The 21,674-nt window shown below is 55.7% G+C and overlaps 9 protein-coding genes across 9 annotated transcripts; 3 read left to right on the forward strand and 6 right to left on the reverse strand.

Moving 5' to 3' along the window:
• Nucleotides 1-167: 167 nt before the first annotated feature.
• Nucleotides 168-509, reverse strand: N7459_000860 (uncharacterized protein; the record flags this gene model as incomplete). Its single annotated transcript, XM_056940045.1, has 1 exon — nucleotides 168-509. One exon carries the CDS (start codon nucleotides 507-509, stop codon nucleotides 168-170), a length of 342 nt encoding a protein of 113 aa, XP_056804325.1.
• Nucleotides 510-1,519: 1,010 nt separating this feature from the next.
• Nucleotides 1,520-3,299, reverse strand: N7459_000861 (putative amino acid permease family protein; the record flags this gene model as incomplete). The annotated part of the gene is made up of 2 exons (XM_056940046.1): nucleotides 1,520-2,994; nucleotides 3,110-3,299. 2 exons carry the CDS (start codon nucleotides 3,297-3,299, stop codon nucleotides 1,520-1,522), a joined length of 1,665 nt encoding a protein of 554 aa, XP_056804326.1.
• Nucleotides 3,300-6,127: 2,828 nt separating this feature from the next.
• Nucleotides 6,128-7,128, reverse strand: N7459_000862 (basic helix-loop-helix domain-containing protein; the record flags this gene model as incomplete). The annotated part of the gene is made up of 2 exons (XM_056940047.1): nucleotides 6,128-6,733; nucleotides 6,802-7,128. The coding sequence occupies 2 exons, from the start codon at nucleotides 7,126-7,128 to the stop codon at nucleotides 6,128-6,130; spliced, it is 933 nt and encodes a 310-aa protein (XP_056804327.1).
• A 741-nt stretch (nucleotides 7,129-7,869) lies between these two features.
• Nucleotides 7,870-8,932, forward strand: N7459_000863 (uncharacterized protein; the record flags this gene model as incomplete). The annotated part of the gene is made up of 3 exons (XM_056940048.1): nucleotides 7,870-8,042; nucleotides 8,083-8,378; nucleotides 8,556-8,932. The coding sequence occupies 3 exons, from the start codon at nucleotides 7,870-7,872 to the stop codon at nucleotides 8,930-8,932; spliced, it is 846 nt and encodes a 281-aa protein (XP_056804328.1).
• A 1,582-nt stretch (nucleotides 8,933-10,514) lies between these two features.
• On the forward strand, nucleotides 10,515-11,055 carry N7459_000864 (DUF4334 domain-containing protein; the record flags this gene model as incomplete). The annotated part of the gene is made up of 2 exons (XM_056940049.1): nucleotides 10,515-10,802; nucleotides 10,894-11,055. The coding sequence occupies 2 exons, from the start codon at nucleotides 10,515-10,517 to the stop codon at nucleotides 11,053-11,055; spliced, it is 450 nt and encodes a 149-aa protein (XP_056804329.1).
• Nucleotides 11,056-11,953: 898 nt separating this feature from the next.
• N7459_000865 (uncharacterized protein) lies at nucleotides 11,954-12,956 on the reverse strand (the record flags this gene model as incomplete). Its single annotated transcript, XM_056940050.1, has 2 exons — nucleotides 11,954-12,631; nucleotides 12,696-12,956. 2 exons carry the CDS (start codon nucleotides 12,954-12,956, stop codon nucleotides 11,954-11,956), a joined length of 939 nt encoding a protein of 312 aa, XP_056804330.1.
• A 507-nt stretch (nucleotides 12,957-13,463) lies between these two features.
• On the reverse strand, nucleotides 13,464-14,723 carry fhpA (flavohemoprotein; the record flags this gene model as incomplete). The annotated part of the gene is made up of 1 exon (XM_056940051.1): nucleotides 13,464-14,723. The coding sequence occupies one exon, from the start codon at nucleotides 14,721-14,723 to the stop codon at nucleotides 13,464-13,466; it is 1,260 nt and encodes a 419-aa protein (XP_056804331.1).
• A 3,237-nt stretch (nucleotides 14,724-17,960) lies between these two features.
• On the forward strand, nucleotides 17,961-19,914 carry N7459_000867 (putative GABA permease (Uga4); the record flags this gene model as incomplete). The annotated part of the gene is made up of 7 exons (XM_056940052.1): nucleotides 17,961-18,018; nucleotides 18,074-18,219; nucleotides 18,285-18,332; nucleotides 18,396-18,543; nucleotides 18,600-19,219; nucleotides 19,269-19,653; nucleotides 19,721-19,914. The coding sequence occupies 7 exons, from the start codon at nucleotides 17,961-17,963 to the stop codon at nucleotides 19,912-19,914; spliced, it is 1,599 nt and encodes a 532-aa protein (XP_056804332.1).
• Nucleotides 19,915-20,593: 679 nt separating this feature from the next.
• On the reverse strand, nucleotides 20,594-21,112 carry N7459_000868 (putative GPI anchored protein; the record flags this gene model as incomplete). The annotated part of the gene is made up of 1 exon (XM_056940053.1): nucleotides 20,594-21,112. One exon carries the CDS (start codon nucleotides 21,110-21,112, stop codon nucleotides 20,594-20,596), a length of 519 nt encoding a protein of 172 aa, XP_056804333.1.
• Nucleotides 21,113-21,674: the final 562 nt, after the last annotated feature.

Below are 21,674 nucleotides of genomic sequence, written 5' to 3' on the forward strand. Positions count from 1 at the left end.
TGCACAAAAGACCCGAGCTACAGTAGCTCCAGGTGTATCGGCAGCTCCATCACGACGGCGTCTCCCCTCTCTTGGCCTTGCACGGCTCCACTGGCAGTGAAACCCGGGGTCGGATCTCCGTCGGGACCACCCCCAGGTCCCAGGGCCCTGGACGGTGCTGCTGACCCCTAGTCCGAGGCTCGCGAGATTCGAACAGGACAGCCTGCGGACGTCCGGTCCAGCACATCAATTGCTTGTGTATATTTCCCATAAAGCAGGTCCGGATGACGCCCGCAGATAGCCAGTGATGTGATCGGTATGGCGGCACACCTCCCTTTTTTGCGCTGCGACACGATTGGCCTGGCGCGCGACGCGATGTCCGCGATGATCGACAGGGTGCAGCTCCACCCGCTCGACACGCCAAAACTCATCCAGCAATGCGAGGGGCGGGGAATCTTTAAGGTCTGGCGGTGGCTGGCAACTTTGCCGCGGTCGATCGCCGCCTGCGAGATCCGAATCTGCTTCTGCATGTGTGCAGACGATTATTGCAGCGTGGAAGTCGAACAGCGTCTGTCTTACTGACGGGATCGAGAATGCGACCATCGCGAACTCCGCCAAGGGGCCCGCCTCCTTGGCGCGATGATCTTGCTTTCTTCGTCTAGTGGTGCCAACAACTAGTCCTACAAAGCCATTGTCAGTGACTGGAATTGATACGGGGTGAGGGCACGCGATAAGGGATTAAGGGATGACCGCGGACACACCAGTATGGGTATGTCGAGAGATTGCACAGTCGCTGGCTTGGGACCGCGCACTTGCTTTCCATCCAGACTGAAGCGATGCCAGGGTCGTCAGCTCGCTACAGTATTTGGACTGGCCCGGTCGCTGTCTGGCGGCTATGCAGATATCGATCAATATTTACGGCCTTGTTCCCGGTGGTGAGTTTTGGATCAATTGTGGAGCGATGTGGTGCTGCCAAGGACAGGACTTGTGCCACTCCTCCCGGATGCCGACGGTGGTCCCGTACAGTTCCGCTGGTAGCACGAGTTGGGCTTTAGGTAGTCGCCATGTCCATGGGTTCGGAGAGGATGTTGTCGGACAGTTTCGATGTTTATGGCGCGCGCCGAGGGTGGCTGCACGTGCCTAGTTGCCGAGCCGGTCGACGGTCTGAATATACAACAGTCTACTCAATTAGGCAAAGGACCATTTCGATGCCTCAGGTAGAATGTGATATTTTTATCCTTGAATGAATTCTAGACCGAAGGCAATAGTTACGTCCAATCCTCTAGACAGACGAGTATACGCAGCGCTTGATGTGTAGATGGCCGAGTCCCAGACACACCGGAATGGGTCTATACGTCGAACTCAGCACTAACAGTCGTTCCTCAGAGCGCACATTATGAGAATTGGAGAATGAATCTGACGAGTGGGTAGAAGAGACCAAAGCAACTGGGCAATGACATGCGCAATTTTATCTGTATTCTGTACAGCAGCGTGAAATACACCGTCCTTGTATCAACCATATACATACACATAACTCCCCTTATTTGTAATCCACGGGTGCAGGCGCGGATTCAGACTCAGCGCCAGGCAAATCGCTATTCTCCAGATGCTGCGCATAAACCATCTGCGCAACAGCATCTTCCGTCTGGAGATACGTGCGACTACCCTGAATAAACCAAAACGCCAACGAAATCACCAACATCACGCCAAACACCGCAATGGCGTAGTTCATATCTGCCGGGGCTGGGTTTGGGCTGCCGGGGAACAGGAAGAAGATCGTGGTGATCACACAATAGACGATACTGACCCAGTTCAGCCAGGGGCCCCAGCGGCCGAGCGCGAACGAGCCGCCCGCGGGGAGGTTGTCGCGGCCGGTGACGAGTAGAGCGAGGATAGGCATTGCGTAGGAGACGGTTAGGGCGATGGTGCTGACGCTCAGGATGGCCTCGAGCACCGTGTTTGCGAAGAGGTAGAGGATGCCGACGAGGCCGATGAGGATGCCCTGGCCCCAGAGCGCGCGCGCGGGCACTTGCCACACCGGGTCGATGTGACTGAAGTACCGGCTCCAGGGGAGGCCGCCGTCGCGGGCGAAGCCCCAGGTGAGGCGGGAGGCGGTGGTGAGGATACTAATACCTTGCCCGAGGCCGTTGAAAATGAAGAGCACGATCAGCGTGGCGCCGCCCTTCAGACCGACCGTCTCGAGCATGAGCTCCATGAAGGGGAGGTCGGCGTCGGTGACGTTTGCCACATTCTGGATGCAGAAGAGACAGACCACCATGAAGATAAAACCGGTGAGAGCGCCAAAGGCAACGGCCATCCAGATGACGCGGGGCGCGTTCTTGCGGGGTGCTGGGATCTCTTCGACCATATGAATCACCGAGTCGAATGCCGTCAGCCCGTATGCGGCCTGCACGAGACCCGTAAACCAGACCACGCCGTCGCTCCAGCCGGTCTGGTTGATCCACTTGCCAAACGTGAACGCGCCAGACTGGAAGTGCAGGTCGCTTTTCACGCCAACGCAGATCAGCATGACTAGAGACAAGACCACGAACAGGCCGGCGAACCAGACACCGACGAAATTGTTGATCCAAGGGAGGATCTGTTCACGGCGACAGCTGACCACGTTGATGACGGTCAGCACGAAGACGACACCAATATACACCACGAAGTTGAGCCAGCCCTCGTTCACGCCATTCCAGTTCGGAGCGAACATCGTCTTCATGCCCAGCAGGAATTCGGTCATAAAAGCGACCTGCGACGCGGTCAAGGTCCACCACCCGAACGTATTGATCCACGCACACATATACGAGACGAATCGACCGAGCGGCGTGCTCCAGAGCCGGTAGACCCAGTATGCCTGGCCGAGGGCCGTGGGCATGCTACTCGTCAACTCGCCCAGCGAGAGCGCGACACAGAGGTTACAGGCAGTGACCAGCACCAGGCCCCAGAGAATGGTGATCGGGCCTCCGTTGGTGAGGCCGCTGCTCAGGTCCTGCGCAAAAGTCGAGTACGTTCCTGCATGGGGAATGTCAGCGCTGATCCCATCGTTTCCTGACGACAACCGGCACACAACAACTGCTCCTCTTCCCCAGCCATATCGCGTTGCATCATCCAGGTCAATTGAACATACCAAGAACACAAAAGGCGAGTGCAAGCATGCTCCGGATATCAAACTTGCGCGTCAAAGCCTGCGCATGGCCCATCGCTGCCAGATCGGTGGCATCCTGCACATCCTGCTCATTCTCCAGCGGCGGCTTCAGAACGTTCGAGTGCGATTCCAAATCCATCGGGCTTGTACCCGTGCCCGTACTCACACTCATGTCGTGCGTGTGGCTGTGTCACTTCAGCCGGAAGGAACAAAGATCAAGTCAAGTGATGAAGAGAGGCAGGGAACAGTCGCACACATTTTCTGCCAAAAGCGAGCTGAGAGAGAGTGCCAGCAGCAGCCCGCGCGGAATTCTATATATGTTTGTATCGTGCCCAGGATTGCCAGGCTTATCTTGGGAGGATCAATGCGTCGTCGCGATGGCCCTCGCGAGTAGCGATCGCGGGCCTCAACGGATGTGTCAGTATCTCGTTCACCCCAGGGAAAATACGGGGCACAGATAAAGCTGGAGAATGAACGGGCGAGCCAATGGCGAGCTGGCTGGAGGCTGAATTGACGGGTGGACACCGGGTCAATTGGTCATAGAAATGCATTGCAGGGACAAATGCAAATTCGATCGTCGCGGGTCGATTTTTTACTTTTGCGGGGAGCGCAGTCCGCCTCGGCAGGACTTCCTCCATGGGTTCGGTATATACACCTAACATATTGCACACAGGGGTATATACAGTATGTTGTCGCCACAGATAAGCATGCCTGCGTAGCTCTAGAGCATACAATTGAGTAAATCCGCAAGATATGATGCTGCTGAACGTGTACTGCGTAGAAGACGGGCAATTAGCACAGTTCGCACTGCCCATGTCAACATTAACAATACTATCGCCATTGCCCAGGGTTCACTCACTCGACTTCATACTGCCATCTAATATCTCACCCAAATTCATCTTCCCAACGCCTATAATCTGCAGCCAGCACCACAGCAGCAGTGATGAATGGGTCATTGGTGGCAACGCTTGGCCGAAACCAGCAAGTCCACGCGACTGATAAGACCGCGCCGTTATCGCGTCCAGCGGACTTTCAGCCGCTCCACCGCCCTGCGACAGTCTCATCTGGACTGCTCCTATCGTCCGTTCGTCCCTGCAGAATATCTTCGCCGGATATCAGATGCGTTTCGTCACGGTGGAGTGGCTGACTCGATCCGGCGATACCGAATCATCCCGACGTGAAATACGGCTTGGACTGCACTGCACTGCACTGGCGGACTCGGATGCAATCTATCCCAATCCGATCTGTGCCTGCGGTACATCTAGCTCTCCTCGGAGCAATGCAACCAGCCTCACAATCAAGCGCACCAATACCGCCCAGTGACCTTTCCCCGCGATTTCCCACGCGGAAGCAGGACGCAACAGGGGACGACTAACAATCCAGCCACTCAGGTGCCAGGACTGCAGACAACACCCGGGGACCGGCGCGTCTGGATCCACTCCCTCGCATAATGGGATAGGCGACGAGGGCATGCGGTGACTGGTTCACGAGAGCTTAGCCTGAGACGAGGTCGAGTCGGGTTCTCGTGTCCTTGTCGATCGCAGTCCTAAGCTCAGCAGTACTCAGCACACCCACCCAGTCAACAGACATGCGCATCATTGGCCTGAAGCGCCGTGCCTCGGTGATGGGATCTCCTTCTCTTTCCTCTCGGGGAATGGTGGATCGCGCGTTGCGGCTTGTCGTAGCCCCGCTGACGCACGATGCAGTCGAGAAGACTCGGAAGGGAAGACAGGGAACGCGGGCGTCGCTCTGGTGATGGGAGATACTTGTCACCACTGCACTATGTCCACGATATGCAGACTGGCATGCATGCATAGCGCATGAGCCTAGGTTTCTCGTAGCCGCGAGGCGTTGCAGGGACCACGCCGCGATGCCAAACCCGTTTAGGCATTCGCAGCCAGATTGTCTGCGCTAGGGTGTATCGGCTGAGGGAGAGCCGCGCGAAACGGTGGATTCTTTCGTCCTGCGTGTCTTCTGGATGGTGTTTAAAACTGGTATCAGTCACGGCTGCGGTGTCGTTCGGTTCTGATCTCGCCCGGTGTCTCTCTCGGTGTCTGCTGTCCGGTGTCCTAATATCTCACTTCTAGACGGGTCTGGACCGCGGGATTATCAATCAAGTCCTGACTAGTGAGACCAAGTATTAGCTGGAATCGTTCCATGTTTTCCTCCAATTTCTCGTCCACGGACGCGCAATTTGTTGACTCTGTTCCGATGAGAGCAAGAAAGCAACCGCAACTACACCCATATTCATATGGGACAATGACCATGGACTTTTCTGTGTCTACAAGAACAGCAAATGAATGAGCTGGTCTCAGACCCGCTGACTCGAGTGCCTTCACATGGGATCGAACGTGCAACGTCTGCAACCTCGACGCTCAGAGTTCAGGGGCAGATTGTAAGACCCAATGCTCCAGATCTGGCATCTTATATTGGTCCTGCGACCACCACACTAACCAGAACATTTACCTCGGGCACACCAGGGAAGATGTCGAGCTACATCATACAATCCACCTCCACGCCAGATACACCACAGAACTTCGAGCAAGAAGAAAGATCATCCGAGTCTTGGCAATTACATTAATGCTTGAGCACTATCGGAAACATCACCGACCCGAGCCGGGGATGGGGAATCATGAAACCAAAGCCACTTTTGTTGTCACCAGGACCCGAGACAAAACGATGAGATGGGAGTTGAAAGATAATGTGGAATGCAGGAGTCAACAGCACCAGCCTTGTCCCTGAATGCAATACCCAAACGCCAAACGAACCGAGGTCGTCCCATCCGATTACCCGAGACAAATCAAACTCCAGTCTCCATGGAACGCCTGCCGCCGCGCATGGATGCCGGCGACTGTAGAGATACATCATGTCACGGTCGTCAAGAAATAAAGGACACGAGCGAATCGCCACGCCGAAGCACTGGGGCAGCGGCAAAACAGCAAAGGAAACCATCAGCAACGGCGTCAGTACCACCCGGTGGCGAGGTCAGCATGCACCAGGTCACGCGCGGGGCGGTTTGCCGTGTCGCCAGATCCCACCAGGCAGCAGATTCTGCTTGAGCAGGGCGAGTTCCTTGTGCAGAGCTTGATTCTCCTGCTGGACACCCTCGATATAGACGAGGGCGTTGGTGAGAATCTCGGATTTCTTGAGCGAGCCCGTGCCACCGCGGGGCGCCTGCGCTGGCGGTTGCTTGTGAACGCCGGCGGGGGAAATGGCTTTCTCAAGGGCCAGGAACTTGGCATTCATGTTGGTGCGGTAACGTTTCTCGATGACGTTGTGGGCGGCGCGTTTGGCGGCGTTGCGCGTCTGCGGGTCTTGACTTGTGGACGAGCGGTGCGAGTCGTGCGAGAAGCTGCGGGTCTTGCGACCACTGGAGGTCTTTTCGGCGCGCGAGGCGACGTATTCTTGGGGTTTGATTTCGGGGCTCGAGGACCATCGTGTTGATGAGGTGCTGCGGTGTGACTGTGGCTGCGATCGCAACTGCGACTGCGAGCTACGGGTGACGGGCTTGGAGGGCTGGTTGTCCATCGCAGGGGTTTCGGAAGCGGCCGAGTCGACGGAGTGACGCATGCCCGTAGACCATGACTGGTCGTCACTGTCCAAGTCCTGTGGCGGTCTGTTCAGCATCGATCACACTCACGAATATACACCGACCAAGCAGATTTTCGACATACCGATGAGAGGGAGACGGTGTCCTCGGCATTGGGAACTGAGAAACCACTGATGCCCGTTGGGGTTTCGAACGGATCCAAGAACAGATCCTTAGAGTCGGGGTTTGCCAGGCTGTCGGCGAAGTCGAAGGAGACTGGATCCATGTCGACGGGGTTCAGGGAGAACAGATCAATGGCCGAGTCGTAGGACCAATGGCCGGGGAGAGGATCGGAGGCTTTGACGGGGAAGAGGTCCATAGGCCGCGACTGCGGGCTGAGTGGCTGGTTGAGATATCTTTCGTCGTCTAACGACAGATTCGATAATGGATTGGATCGGTCGAAAGCCATCATGGAGGGCGGCTGCAATCATGCACGATCGGGGCGAAATGTCCGAATGGGGGCCGTGATATACGACTATCAACGGGTTGCAAGTGAAGATCAAGAATCGATCAAGAGCGGTGTTACCACGGAACAGGAGTCTCCAGCGGGTGTTATATATACGCCCGACCTTCATAGCACTGGACCCACGAAGGATAAGGAGGCGCCAATCACGCTTCTCTCGCCGAGACCAGCCGAACCCGTGATGTCAGGTCGGGAGGGAACTAGGCATATACTCGGGAGCTTTCGAGAGTATAGAATAATAATGGGCTCGGTGCAGTTGAGCCGAGATCACCTTAGCAGGGAAGAGAAGGACCGGCCGGCTCCGACAGAAGAGACAAAAGGTGTGAAACTGCAATCACCAACGGCCAAGCATGACAGGTGGAGCCCAACGGCGAGGAACGTTCCGGCCGAGTCTCGGAGCCGAGGGTAATACTATGCAAGAATCGACTTCGACTTTCCAATCACTGCTTTCTTGTTGGTCCTGGTACTCCTGGAACTATGATGCGTCTCGGAGTTTTATTTCAATTGCATCTTACTGTGATCCGCCATTCCATGTTTTCGTTGCGTAAACACTGTTCCAGTACAATCGATAGATCTTTTCGTAGTTCCTCTCAACCCGGTATTCCTCCACACGCCACTACCGTCACGACCGCAGGACCTGCACAACACTCCTCTCTCTCTCTCTCTCTCTCTCTCTCGGGAAACCGAGCCATGCATCCGAGCCAAATCAATCCCAGTCACCATCACAATGCGACAAGTTCCATCCCCAGCTCCATTCCCTGTCCCGTCAATCTTCCGAGCCTGCCAACCCACATCTGCATCACCCAGCGGGACCCATTCCGCCTTACGCGCATCGTGGAACCAGGACCCAATTCTCCACTGCGGTACCTGACTGAATTCGATATGAGTGCAACCGTGGCCCAGCCACTCCCAGCGCCCACAATTCCCGCTGACCCAACTGCGCCTGTCACTTGCCGCTTTGGGCCGTGGGGTGATTCGGATCGAGACTTTCCTGCAATGCTGGTCGATACTGGACAAGTTGGCGCCCGGGCGAGACCGCGGAACGCTCCCATTGTGCGTGACACTGGCCTTTTGGACACGAATTGAAACCGGGATCCTGGTCTCTGCATGGGCGCCGGTGAAGCCTTCCGTAGGGATGTGTCGGAATGGCTTCTCATCTCATGATGCTAATGCTGCTCGTGTTCGGGAGAAGGCAATGGGTATTGCACTTCCGGATGTCGTGATCACGACCGGATCATTCGAGTCCTGATTGAACTCAACTTGGGGTTCCGTCGTCATTGACCCCCGGCTGCATAGTGTTAAATGAATCAGCCATCCATCTACAAGCCGAAACTAAGAGCTGTCTGTCGAGCAAACCCATTGGCCATGTCTTGTAGGAGCCGCCCTTCCTATCACGGCGACTGATAGCCCTGATCGACATCTATACCACCGCGCCGTCATTCGCGACAAGAGCCGACCTCTCTTCCGACTGCAGTGGATCCACGACGCTAATCGCGGCTTCCTGCGAGCTGGCCGTTGGCCCCCTCGATCTACCATGCAGCTACTGCCAGCGCCGGCCCAAAATCAGAACTTGAAAACCGGGCCAGTCGACGCGGCAAGGCATCGGTCCGGCTGGTGGAGCCTCTTACAGCATGAGCAGCGTCATCTGCGCCGCGGCCACGGATCGAGGCTGGATCTGACTGCCGACGCCATCCCTTCCCCGGACCCTGACTTAGGTGGACGGGATTTCCGTCAGCACGGATACCATGCTTAGCCTGTCGGCGGTGCATCGAGGACATCCTGGAGGGATAAAGTGTGAGCCGCTTGCTTCTCCGGGGACTGCGCGCCCCCCTCCATCGTACGGTTTCTTCAGAGGTGTCTGGCATTTGTGATGCCGAGCAAAAGCCCGAGGCTTCATTAACCCAGTAATTAGAAATATTGACCTTGAGGGGCTCTGACCGTGGGCATGTATTGTGTGCTGTCGTTGGCTTGGGTCCTAGTCGGTATTTGGCCACGCCTAATCGGTTGGTGACGGAATATCAAGAAACCGTGCTGATATGAACAGGTCGGATTGCTTCCAATGTTTCAACTGTTGCAATTTTCACCGTAGTGAAATTGCATTGAGTTGGTTTTTCTTCTCGTGGAAGCGAGATCCCACCCATATCGGGTCAACCGCGGCTTCTATGAACCCTTCTGTGAGCACCGATTCAGCATCATGCCGTTGCCGAATATCCATTGATACTGTATTATCTGCTAGAGAATCTCGCAAATATTACATGCAGCCTGCCTCGCTCCATTCACCATCCCACTCCCCCCAACTCTTGATGTGTGGTTCGACCAATCCTGCCATGACCTCACCCAAACCTTCCTTACAAATTCGGGCGCAGCCTTACCCGCGCAACGCGATCTGCACCAGCACCGATCGAACAGATCGCCCCGGTTCCCCACCGGATCAGCTCCATTTTCGGGGTTGGAGGGCACCCCGAGCTCGCCATAGAAGCGGTGGGATTTCCCCGCCCCGATATGTTCGCTCGGGTAGCACGATCGTCGTCTGTGACGCATCTGTGGAATACGCAACAAGCAGAATCGGGACCGCGTGGATAAACCAGTTCATTCCCAGCGGGCGTTGTCGAAGAGGAGCGCGGTACAGCAAATGTTCCGCATTCTGGCTTTGTGCAGGTTGAATTGTCCGGCAATTCGGCAGTGGAGAGTTTGCGCTCGGTCTTCTCCGAGATGCTTGTGTCGATCCCAGCCACTTGCGCGGTGTTACTTTAGGGACACTGGCTTGCTCCGCACATGTAAGCACAGTGGTCATAAACCCATATCTCGGCCCATGGGGCCTTGTGGATCTGTGCGAATGACCCCGAAGCAGCAATCGCGATGTCGACAAGGCTGTGCGCCTAGCATTGCTCCGTGAGCGGCCAGACATGACTTTCTCTGCGCCGCCGAAGTCGACCTTTGGTTGCTTTTGGTATTCCATCGGAGGCGTATACTCTTAGGGTGTGCTCGGTGCGCCCCTCTGCGACAACTACTGTAATCGTCGAAGGACCGTGATCGCCCCGGTCCACCCACGCAGCCCCACCGTTCCCCTGGACACACGAATGACACGATAGAGGTGCACTCAAGAGGGGCGATCAGCATCGCCCATCTGGGCGAATGGAGTTCTCGGGACTAGCTTGATGACGCACGGTGGGCGTATAAGTACGTCCCTGTGCAGCGCGAAGTGGGATGTTCTCTATTTGAACGGAATCCTACCAGACCAATCCCTCCAACTTGATTTTCCAGCAATCCATCATGTCCAGGTCTGTCACCCTGTCCATCCTTCCATTCTTGAGTGACTCGACCAACTCACACGCATGGTGCACAGCAGCCCCGAACAAGAATACATCGAGCTCGTCAAGGGCAAGAACCTCAACCCGGAAGACGTGCTCGCCGCCTTCGACAAGCTCCAGCCCGTCGCCGCGGACAAGTTCGTCGGATCGTGGAAGGGCGCGAACGTGAACACCAACCACCCGACCGAGGAGAAGCTCACGTCCATGGCCTGGGCCGGCAAGGACTTCCGGTCCACCGAGGACGTCGACCCGATCATGGTCACCAAGGAAGACGGATCGCGGGTGTGGAATGAGAGCTGGGGACATGCTCGGGTGAGTCAAGTCGAGGCGGTATAAACCTGTCGCGGTATCCGCTGGGAGGTGTGAGAGAGCAGGCTGACCGGGGTGGTTGTATTCTTCATAGCTGCGCCAGATCGAGTGGCGCGGTAAGCTCTCGACTGCCATGGTCTATGATGACTTCCCCATCATTGATTACTTCCGGTATGTCAATGATAACTTGTTGGCCGGTGCGATGGATGCGAAGACGTCGAGTGCGGGGACTTATTTCTTTTACCTGTACAAATGAGGTGGCATTGAATCGTGATTGATGTTTTGAATTGAGGTGAACTACTTTCTGTGAATATCTCGGTATTTTATGACGAATGCTGCAAGATTGAGTCTATGGTGTAGTGCATGTCGGGCATAACATCTTGTAGGCTGCATCGCACCTACCTAGAAGGGTAATCCATGCTAAACCCACTCCTCGGGGTTAATCAGCAATCAAGTCTGCTCTCCAGGGCTCGTAGATGTCGGCATTGGCAGAATAGACCTGGCTGGTCAGTTATGCTTAGTGAAGAACTAGGTAGGTATTATCGTAGCATCACCAGTGTGACTGAGGAATCGCGTGGTCAAGTGCTCCAGACAAGCAGGATCAAGCTTGACAGATTCTTTCTGCTTAGCACTGCGTCATAGCCCCGACTGTCCATTAAACTGCAATAATGGGCGCAATATAAACCGTAGACACCGCTGATATGGGAGCGTGCGAATATTTTACAGTAGACTCAGACTTCGCAAGACAGCATCCTCGAAATATACCGATCTTCGCACCATGGGTTTTACCTCAAACGGGAACTAGATTTAAGAGGGTTTTGCTGTCCAAATATATTCTCAACAAGATTATCAATCTCGACTTCGACTGCCCATTAGGCACCTGGGCATTTGCATGAAAATATCATATTTCTCAACGTGGATGCTATTCTTGATAAGGCATGATCTCCCTTGTCGCTCCTTTGAATATACATCCATATCTATTATAAATACTGCGCAGTATAACTCGGTGTTTATCTCGATTGTAGCTTGGTACTAATTCAGAAAATATACCCAGTAATGTGTTATACCCAAGCTTATACCTCCATAGCACAGCCCTTATACCGCGTGCAATATCAAAAGACTTGCTTATATCCAAATTCCAAACACCAATCCAATCACCCAACCAGCTTCCGAATCGTCGTCTCATAACCCTCCGGCTCACGTCCCAAAATCTCCCGAATAGCCGGCGACACCGCCGCCGTCTCCCCACGGCGAATAGCCTCCCACGCCGTCGCCCACTCCCGCGACAACTCCACCCCGTGGTAAGTATGCTTGTCCCCGATCTGCGGCAGCGCCGCATACTCGTCGACCGAGATCTCGCGAATACGAAGCGGCCTCCCCACCGCCCGCCCGAGGATCTCCACCGTCTCCGCGAGCGAATACGCCCGCTGCCCGGAAAGCAGGACCTTGCGATTGAGGTACGCGAAGCGCGTCGGGTCCGCGACGTACGCGCCCACGAGCCGCGCCGTGGCCTCGCCCAGATCGTCCCGGTTGACCCAGGCGACGCCGGGACCGGCGCCGGAGTGCGGGATCGTGATCTCGTCGACCGGGCGCTGCGGGTCGAACCAGGCTGTGTAGATCGGGAAGGATTCGGAGTAGACGCCCTCGCGGACGGCGGTGTATGTCAGGGCGCTGCTGGCGGCGCGCTGTGCGAGATATGCCTCTGTCGCGAGGTGTGCGCCCATGACGTGTGCGACGCTGTGGTCGGTCAGGTCCCCTGCGAACGCGAGCGAGGAGTAGAAGATGTGCTTGACGCCGCTCTTGAGCGCGGCGTCGACCGCGCGGCGGTGGGCCTGTGGATGCGTGTTAGAGTCTGGGCTGGGGGTGGCTTCGGGTCATGGTTGGGGATATGCTTACGTCGATCCGGTGTTGGATCTCGAACGATGCATACGAGATTAGCATCAGGGTGTCGACGCCGTCAAAGGCTGTGTCTAGAGTGTCGGGCTCGTCATAGTTCGCCTGTCGGACGGTGGTGCCGGCCTGGATTAGCTCGGCGAGCTTTTCGGGGTGGCGCGCGATCAGGATGAGCTGGGAGGCTGGGAATAGCGCCGCCAGGTTGGTGACGATACTCTGTCCCAGGCTTCCAGCGGCGGGGAAAACGCCGATTTTGGTGCTCATGGTTGGGTGTTGTTGGTGAGGGCGACGTTGTAGTTTATTCTAGGCCGGTTGGCGTGTGGAATTAAGGCGGGAATGATTTGATTGCGACTGCTGTGATGAAGCCGAGACAGTTTATATGGTCGCCATGATAGGAAGCAGTTAGACGTGAGCTTGCGGTTGGCTGAATGCGGGTAGATTTCTCAGCGCCCGCTTATCAATCGACGATCACTCCATCTCCGAGCCGATGAATTGCTGAATTTGATCAGTTCAACGGTCGACCAACATTGACTCGGAATAGACTCGAACAGACTCGAGGAGATTGATGCTTCGGAGTACTCGACCCATCAACAACTGGCAGCTTATTTACCCAAATATCCAGACTGAATAACTCTTCTATCATGCAAGTCGAATACTCGTGATAAACTCTATTCATGAGCCCTGAATTGATCATATAGAGAGGGGAGGTATAAATGTAAACCAAGCGCCATGCCAAATATCAAATGCACCAGATGAGAAAAGGAAAACCACCTAATGAGCCACACCCCCAGTCCCGAAAAGCTCCATCTTGATCCGATCGGCACCAATCCCCTGCGCCTTCAGACCGGCCTCCATATCTGTCATAAACGTCTCTGGCCCGCAGATATAGTACTCTGTCTGCGCGTTATCCAGGAACAAGTCCGCATTGGCATCCAGCTTAGACAAATCCACGCGACCCACGTACTGGTAGTCCACGCCCTCCTTCTCCTCGTCGGAGGGGTGGCTAGTGAAAAACGTCGCGCGGAGCGCGGGATAATCCTTGGTGAGGCTCGAGACATGCTCTTTAAAGGCACGCGCCCCAGACGTGCGCGCGCCATGGATGAAATGCAACCTGCGCCCGGCAGCCGATGTCGACGTCAACGAGTTCAGCATCGAGGTCAGCGGCGTCAAGCCCACGCCAGCAGAGATCAGAACAACGGGATGCGACGGCTCGCTCGCGGCCGAGAGGAAAAAGTCACCGCACGGGTGCGACACCGCCAGCGTGTCGCCCTGGTCGAAGCTATCGTGCAGCAGATTCGAGACGTACCCCGGGTGCGCGGCGGCGCCCGGCTCGGCCGGATTCACGCCGGCCTCCTTCTTCACGCTGATGCGGTAGTAGTCCGGCGACGGCTTGTCGCTGAGCGAGTACTGGCGCGGCTGGGCATGCCCCAGTGCCGGGACGAACACGCGCACCGAGATATACTGGCCCGGACGGAAGGCGGGCAGCGGCTTGCCGTCGACGGGGGCGAGGTAGAACGAGGTGATCTCGTCGGATTCGCGGACCTTGTTGGCGATGGTGAAGTCGCGCCAGTCGGTCCAGCCTGCGCTCTGGTCGTAGATCTGCTTCTCGCGGCCGATCATGAGGTCGGCCAGCTGCCAGTACGCGGTGGCCCAGGCATCCTTGATTTCCGGGGTGAGGGCGTCGCCGAGGACCTCGGCCATGGCTTCGAGGAGGTACTTGGCGACGATTTGGTAGTCGTCGGGCTGGATGTAGAGCGAGGCGTGTTTGTTGCAGATCAACTCCACGGCGGGGCTGAGTGCGCCCAGGTCGTCGATGTGCGAGGCATATGCGAACAATGCGCCGGCCAGAGCGCGTGGCTGGTGGCCATTGCGCTGGTTCGGGGTGTTGAAGACGTTGTTCAGCGCTGGGTTGTCGGCTAGAAGGTTTTTATAGAAGACGGAGGTGATGGTGTTGCCATGTTCGACGAGAACCGGGACTGTCGCCTTGATGAGTTGGACCTGGTCCGGCGTGAGTCCTGCGTTGGAACCCATGGTAGATGATGAGTGTTGATAGCGAGTCGATATGATTGAAGTGTGAAGTCAGTGGTGATGCAGTGGCCAATTTATCAAAATCGTCAGTCTCCACACGCGCAGGACGAGTCACTGTTAGCAGAAGATTCTATGCTATCATGTCTGGTTGGCGGCCCGCTATTTATTCCCATTTCCACAAGCCCGCGAATATGACAGTCGCTTTCTGCTAGCGCCTCGAAAGCACGAGAAACGTGAGGCGTGGTTGGTGGGCATTGCGGCTAGAACGGATCGCCGCAAGATCAAGCATCTCCGCGGACCGATCAGGGCGGCGCCATATGGTTTGATGGACGCTCTATCCGACGCTAGAAGGGAATACAGCGTCGCCTGTAGCTCGGGGTTGTCGCTAATACGAGCGCTGTGATTCGGCCAGTGAAATTTTTTTAGCCCGGTGCCTGACCTGAATTGTAACCTCCGGCCGAGACGGGGTGGTTGAAGTAAACCATGTATCTCCGCGGATGTCGCCCAATGGAAGCGACTACATCGAACCGGGGAAACTCGCGTGGGTTGACTAAAGCTTTGTCGGAGCGAGCGTTGTATGACACGGCGCCATCGGAAAGAATAGGAGCGTGAATGAACATTCCATTCGAGGTATACCTTATGCCTCATGATTCTGGCTGCTATGCCATTGCACGCGATACTGAGTACTACTGCATACTACCTACTATTCATGGGATGCAGGCTGTGATAAGGTTGATCGCTGCTGTCAAAGCGCCGATCTACACTCTGGCCAGTCAAGCACCACCGATAAGACCCATGCTACTTAATGGCTCATAGCTCGTTGCGATAGTTGATACCGTGCTCAAAAATAAGACTGTGCAAGGTTCACTCCCCTGCAGAGGGTTGGTCCGGTCGCTATTACACGCTTCGACTCCGCCTGTCAACCATACGCCACCCAATCCCGATCCCGATCGGCCCGCCGACGAAAATGGGTTGGAATGCCGGCGCCGAACTAATGCCGGTGTGGCGCGTCGAACCAGTTTTTCTTCCAATCATCCACGCCCGATTACTATGCATGGTTCGCGTGGCTGGGATGAGAGCGTCCAGGATTAAGGAATAGCGTTCGTGATAACTCCCAAGTTACGAGCAGAATACTTAGGGAGTGGCGGAGGCTTTGAAGATGCCGAGGGTACGTGCCATTCGGATTTATACCAGGTTCTGGCCTGTGACAACGAGGCGCAATGATAAAAAGAGAATCAGAAAAGAGAACGGAAAATTAGACAGAGGGGAAGAGAGATGTAGAGCGCTTAAGGTAGATGAGTGTCTCGATCATACCCGCAGGATTGGCTCTGCGCAGCTACTTCTATGGCCTAGTTCTGTCAGCAATCCACGCCGCAGCATCGAGAGCTATATCGGGTAAATCATTGCATCGTCGATACATCGCAATGCTACTGACAATGCTCATTTCTAGGCCCTCTGCAGCCGGGAGGACCTGATTTTGCACTCACCGTCGAGTTTTGCTGGCGAGGATGCAATAATGCGACCAACACATTTAAGATCGTGCCTTCTTTGGGTTTGAGTTGGCTTCGACGAAAGTCGAGGGAGATTCAATGGAGACTGAGGGATTAAAAGACGAAGGAAGAGAGTCGTTAATATGTTGGTGACGGTAAGATGAGATCATGCAGCATGAGACGAGTGTGAGCGTGAGCGTTTTTGTCTATGACAGCTGGTGTTGATTGATCGTGGTTTATAGGCTCCTGAATAAATGGATTGTGGCAACTCCTCATCAATGACTGGCGACAACCAATTCCTGATGACAGATCTAGACGCCCCAGTCCCGGTAATGCCGCACGCATGGGACGACAATTAATTTGGTTACACCAATCCAAGTGAAAATGTGAATCGACGGTTGAGATCCTGTCTTTCTGACCTCGTCCAGCTGGGATGATAATAGATGGGATTCCTGGATGTGGTCTGGTCGGTCAAGACGCCTGCGACAGAAGCATCCCGCGGGATAACATCATTCTACTGTAGTCCCCAGTTGGGACCGACGATCTGTTCTTGCTGGATGGACCATTATTGTCCGCCGGGAATTTCGAAGTCGAACATAGTGCCAACTTCCAGTCTGAAACAGTATGACCTTGCGGTCTGATTGGTTCGTGCCGGGATACAGCATCACCCCGGATAGTAGACAGGTATGTAGATAGATGAACTTGAGTGGCAGGCTGTTTGCTCTTCTCGCGTTTCCTGCGAGTCCCTTCTCTGGAAGCCATGCTCAATCCCAACCACCAACATACTATACTCGGCTGCTTCATTCGCCTTCGCGAGACCCGTGGCAGCGCCTCCGCTGTACAGGGCTTGCGCAGCTGATACTCGTGATCATCATGCTGGCGGTGGTTGATTGCCGTGTGATCTGTCCCCGACGATGGAGAATCAATATCTTGAAGATGCACAAGTGAGCGCAGACGAAAGAGCAATTTGATAGCTTGCAAATCACCAAGTCTTTCCTGATCCTGACATACATCTGTAGCAAAGGCCGCACTGCTATTGCTCCCGCAGCTCATCAATACTTACTGTGCTTATGCTCCAACCATACTTACATGCTCCTCCCAGCAACCCAATCGGAAGGAACCCACACTCCGCTAGATCATGATCTGTCGGCAGATCGCCCGGGAGTGCCGCACTCTGCGCCGGCTAGCTATGCATCCACGACGCGACGGAGTTTCGAACAAAGGACCGAGCCGTGCTGATGCCTCAAGCACCCGTATAGTCGGCCGCCCTCACTCAGAACGAGGCAACGAGAGAAGGGGGATGTGGAACTTGGCCGCTGGCACGCATTGGCGGGGACTCCACTGGCGCAGAGTCCAGCCTTGACGCAAGGATCGGCGCGTCTCAAGAATGAGCTCAGCAGCGCCTGGAGGGCACACCCACCCACCGCGTATAGCTGATATCGTACTCGGTGCAGCACGTAAGACGGGCAATCATCGTGAGACGAGCACAGCGCTCGCTCTTCGTGTGTCGCATGCTGGCAGCGGTGGTAACACGACGCTCGCGCGACTGGAAGAATTGGTGCAGATCCACCAGGGCGACGCCCCCTTATCAAGTTCTCTGCTCTGACTGGCCTGGACGAGACCCGAGTGGGCTCCAACTCTAAAACCATCCCAGATCGTCGTTAAGAGCGCGTCTCCGCCATGTCCGATCTGCTCCGCCCGAACTGAGTCGAGTCGAGTCGCGTCGAGTGCACGTCGCCCGTTCGTGACCATGGATGCGCGCGACGCAGAGACCGGCGTCGCGGATCGAGGCGATTCGCAGCTGCTGGGTAAGTCGCGATACACATGGGAATGGGAATGGCTGGTCGCATGCTGACGGCGCAGCGACGATGGGATACAAGCAGGAGCTGCGGCGACAGTATTCCACGCCGCAGGTGTTTGCGATCGCATTCAGCATTATGGGACTGGTGCCGTCCATCGCATCCACGATCTCCTTCTCGTTGCCCGCGGGGCCCGTCGGGATGGTCTGGGTATGTGAGAGCGAGTGATCGCAGGCTGCGATGGCGATGACTGCGAACTGACGGCTTGTCTGCAGGGATGGTTCACGGCCAGTATCTTTATCTTCCTGGTCGGCTTAGCCATGGTAAATTGCCTCCGCGACGTGCGGTCGACGCGAACTCGAATCTCTGGTCTGACGATGATCTAGTCCGATCTTGCATCGGCGATGCCAACAGCCGGGGGCCTGTATTGGTGGACGCATTATTTTGCAGGCGACAGATTCAAGAGCCCGCTGAGCTTTCTGATCGGATACAGCAACACGCTCGGCCTGATCGGCGGCATGTGCTCGGTGGACTGTAAGTGGGAGCTTGGCAGATCTAACCCAGAGCCATTCTCATCTCTGTTGCACCAGATACCCTGTCGCTCATGATTCTGTCCTGCGTGAGCATTTCCCGCCATGATGGATGGTCTGCCTCACGCGGCGTCATCTACGCGGTCTACGTCGGCCTCATCCTCATCCACGGTCTCTGTGGAGCCCTGACGGGACGTCTGATGCCCAAGATCCAGACGTTCTGCATCTTCATCAACATTGCCCTCGTCGTGGCAACCGTGATTGCGCTGCCTGTAGGCAAAGTCGCCCGCGGCGAGTCGCTCAACTCCGGCCGCTACGTCTTCGGCCATCTCGATAACGAAACCACCTGGCCAACGGGGTGGGCGTTTATGCTGGCGTGGCTGGCTCCCATCTGGTCCATCGGCTCGTTCGACTCCTGCGTCCATATGAGCGAGGAAGCCATGCATGCGGCCAAGGCTGTCCCACTGGGCATCATCTGGTCTGCTGGGTCGGCCTTTGTGCTTGGATTCCTGGTCTTGTCCGTGATGGCGGCCACGATGAACCGGGATGTGTCCCAGACAATCGGCAGTAAATTCGGACAGCCGATGGCGCAGATCTACTACGACGCGCTCGGGAAGAACGGTGCATTGGGATTCATGATCGTTCTCTGCGTCATCCAGTTCCTCATCGGCCTCAGCCTGGTACTTCCTACCCCATACCGAGGATCCATGCTCATACTAACGACACCAGATTGTGGCCGCCTCCCGTCAAGCATGGGCCTTTTGCCGGGACGGCGCCCTCCCCTTCTCAGGCTTCTTCCGCCACGTCAGCAGGCGCATCCAGTATCAGCCCGTGCGCATGGTGTGCGGACTCGTCGCCGCATGCCTGATCCTAGGCCTGCTGTGCCTGATAAACAGCGCCGCAGCAGACGCGCTGTTCTCGCTCTTCGTCGCCAGCAACTATGTATCATGGGGCACGCCGATCCTCTGCCGTCTCGTCTGGGGACAGGACCGGTTTAAGCCCGGCGAGTTCTACACCGGGCGGTTGAGCAAGCCCATCGCGTGCATTGCCGTCGTGTACCTGGCCTTCGGGGTGGTGCTATCCATGTTCCCGACGACCGGGCCGGATCCATCGCGTACGTATCCGCATCTCCCCGTGGTTGACACTGAGCCTTTGTGGGTGGAAACACTGACGCGCTGCAGCATCGGACATGAACTACACTGTGGTGATCAACGGGTTTGTCTGGGTCGGTTGCATGGTGTACTACTTCCTCTTCGCGCGACATTGGTACACCGGTCCGAAGATGACGGTCGACGAAAGCTCTATGGACTCGGATAACACCGTTCCTACCCCGGGTTCTCCACAGCGGACTTCAGTCGGTGGCAAGGAAGAGTAATGGTGTCTATTTGCTTGGTATAATGTCTTGTATACTACGTATCCGTGGTCGACAGCACCTATCTGTATCATTCTGGCAGTGGCCATCCATGCATTATTGTAGGAGATTGGACACCAGGGGCCTTGGACCCTGGAAGACTGTTGCCGGGAGTCATTAAGGTTGTGGGTACTATTCATAATCAATTTTCGTACTTTCTGTCGGCGACACTATTGAAAGGAGATCTGGCAAGGAGATGCAAATATGCATGACTCGCTGGGTTATCAATTCTCACCACTCCCTCTCTCTGTGAATGTCTTTCTTATGGCCTCGCATGTGCCAATCAAGTCCTTTTCACCATATTGAAAGCCTCGCACTGCTTCGGGATGCTACGCTAGAATGACTGTCTGCGAAGGCTGACATCTGTCAAACATACAGCCTGACAGCACTATGTCCGTACAATGACTCGATTAACTCGGAGAAAACATTTATTCAATGTGTATCAACCACCAGATAGTTATACAAGCTTCCAACGCCGATATTATAGCCCGCAGCCTAGCCGATCCAAGCCAATGAAGTTTTTATAAACAGATCAAAGAAAGTCGTGAAGAATAGCGTATAATCTCCATATCCGCGTGAGACACGTCGAGAACCGAGCACAAATCATGAAAATGCAAAAGGTATCGTAGCCCAAGCAACGCGCTTACAGGGCAGCCATGAGGCCGAGCACACCGGCGACACCGGCAGCCGCAGCGCCGACAGCAGTGGGACGAGCGAAGGCGCCGTTGGAGGTGCTCGACTGGGCGCCAGAGGAGGTTTGGCTGGCGGAGGTGGCGGTGGAGGAGGCCGCGGACGTGATCGTCGTGGGCTCGGTGGTGGTCTTGCCAGCGGAGTCGGTGGTGGTGACGGACGAGACGAAGGCGCTGACGTCGCTTGCAGCCTCAGACCTGATGGATGAGGCGGCGCTCTCGACGCGGGAGGCAACAGAGGCCGCGTCGCCGGTCAGAGTAGACACGGCGGCTTCGCCGCCCGTCTTGAAGGCGCTCGCGATGGAAGTAGCTTCCGCGGCGACGTCAGAGCCAATGGACTCCGAGCCGCCGACGATGGAGGTGGCGACCTGTTGGGCATCGGAGATGAGGGAATCAATTCCATCCGGTTTGGCCTCGGGAGCGGCCAGGGCCAGGCTGGCCAGGAGGGCGGAGGTGATCAAAGTGAGCTTCATCTTGGGAGTGGTGTGGGAGTTTGAAGATGTGAGAGTCTTGAGGCTCGAGGTGGAGGTTTGCAGTTGAAGCTTGAAGCTGCTAGGATATAAGGCTGATCTGAAATTGGAATGAATGCAGACCCGAGATCTGGGGACTCAGGCTTCTTTATATACCGCGACTGATATGCCAATTTCACTTCCAAATGTAGATAATAATAGCAATGGCCTTGTTCCCAGGCAGCGGCTGTGGCTGTGGCGACACGACCCCAGCCGTTTAGGGGGAAATGAGACGGGGCCTCTGCCTATGACGATCGACGCTGGGGCTGCTGCACCGAATGGGAAATGGAAATGGAAAACTCTCGGTGCCTGTCATCATACTGGGAAAACCAATCGTAATTCGAGGGATCCACTTCCACAAGGTGATTTGCTTCATGCTGTTTCCGCCCCGGTTTTGCGCGGGTCAAGTGTGGAATCCAGACGAGTAGCCGCACATCCTGCTGGTTGTGGCTTGGTATCCGCGGGTTTCGTCTGTATTTCGCTAGCCCCATATGATTCCCTAGTCCGCATCCACTACTCGTTGCGG

The sequence above is a fragment of the Penicillium hispanicum genome (genome assembly GCF_028827665.1).
Source record: "Penicillium hispanicum strain IBT 35686 chromosome Unknown utg000001l_segment0_segment0, whole genome shotgun sequence".
Lineage (NCBI taxonomy): Eukaryota > Fungi > Ascomycota > Eurotiomycetes > Eurotiales > Aspergillaceae > Penicillium > Penicillium hispanicum.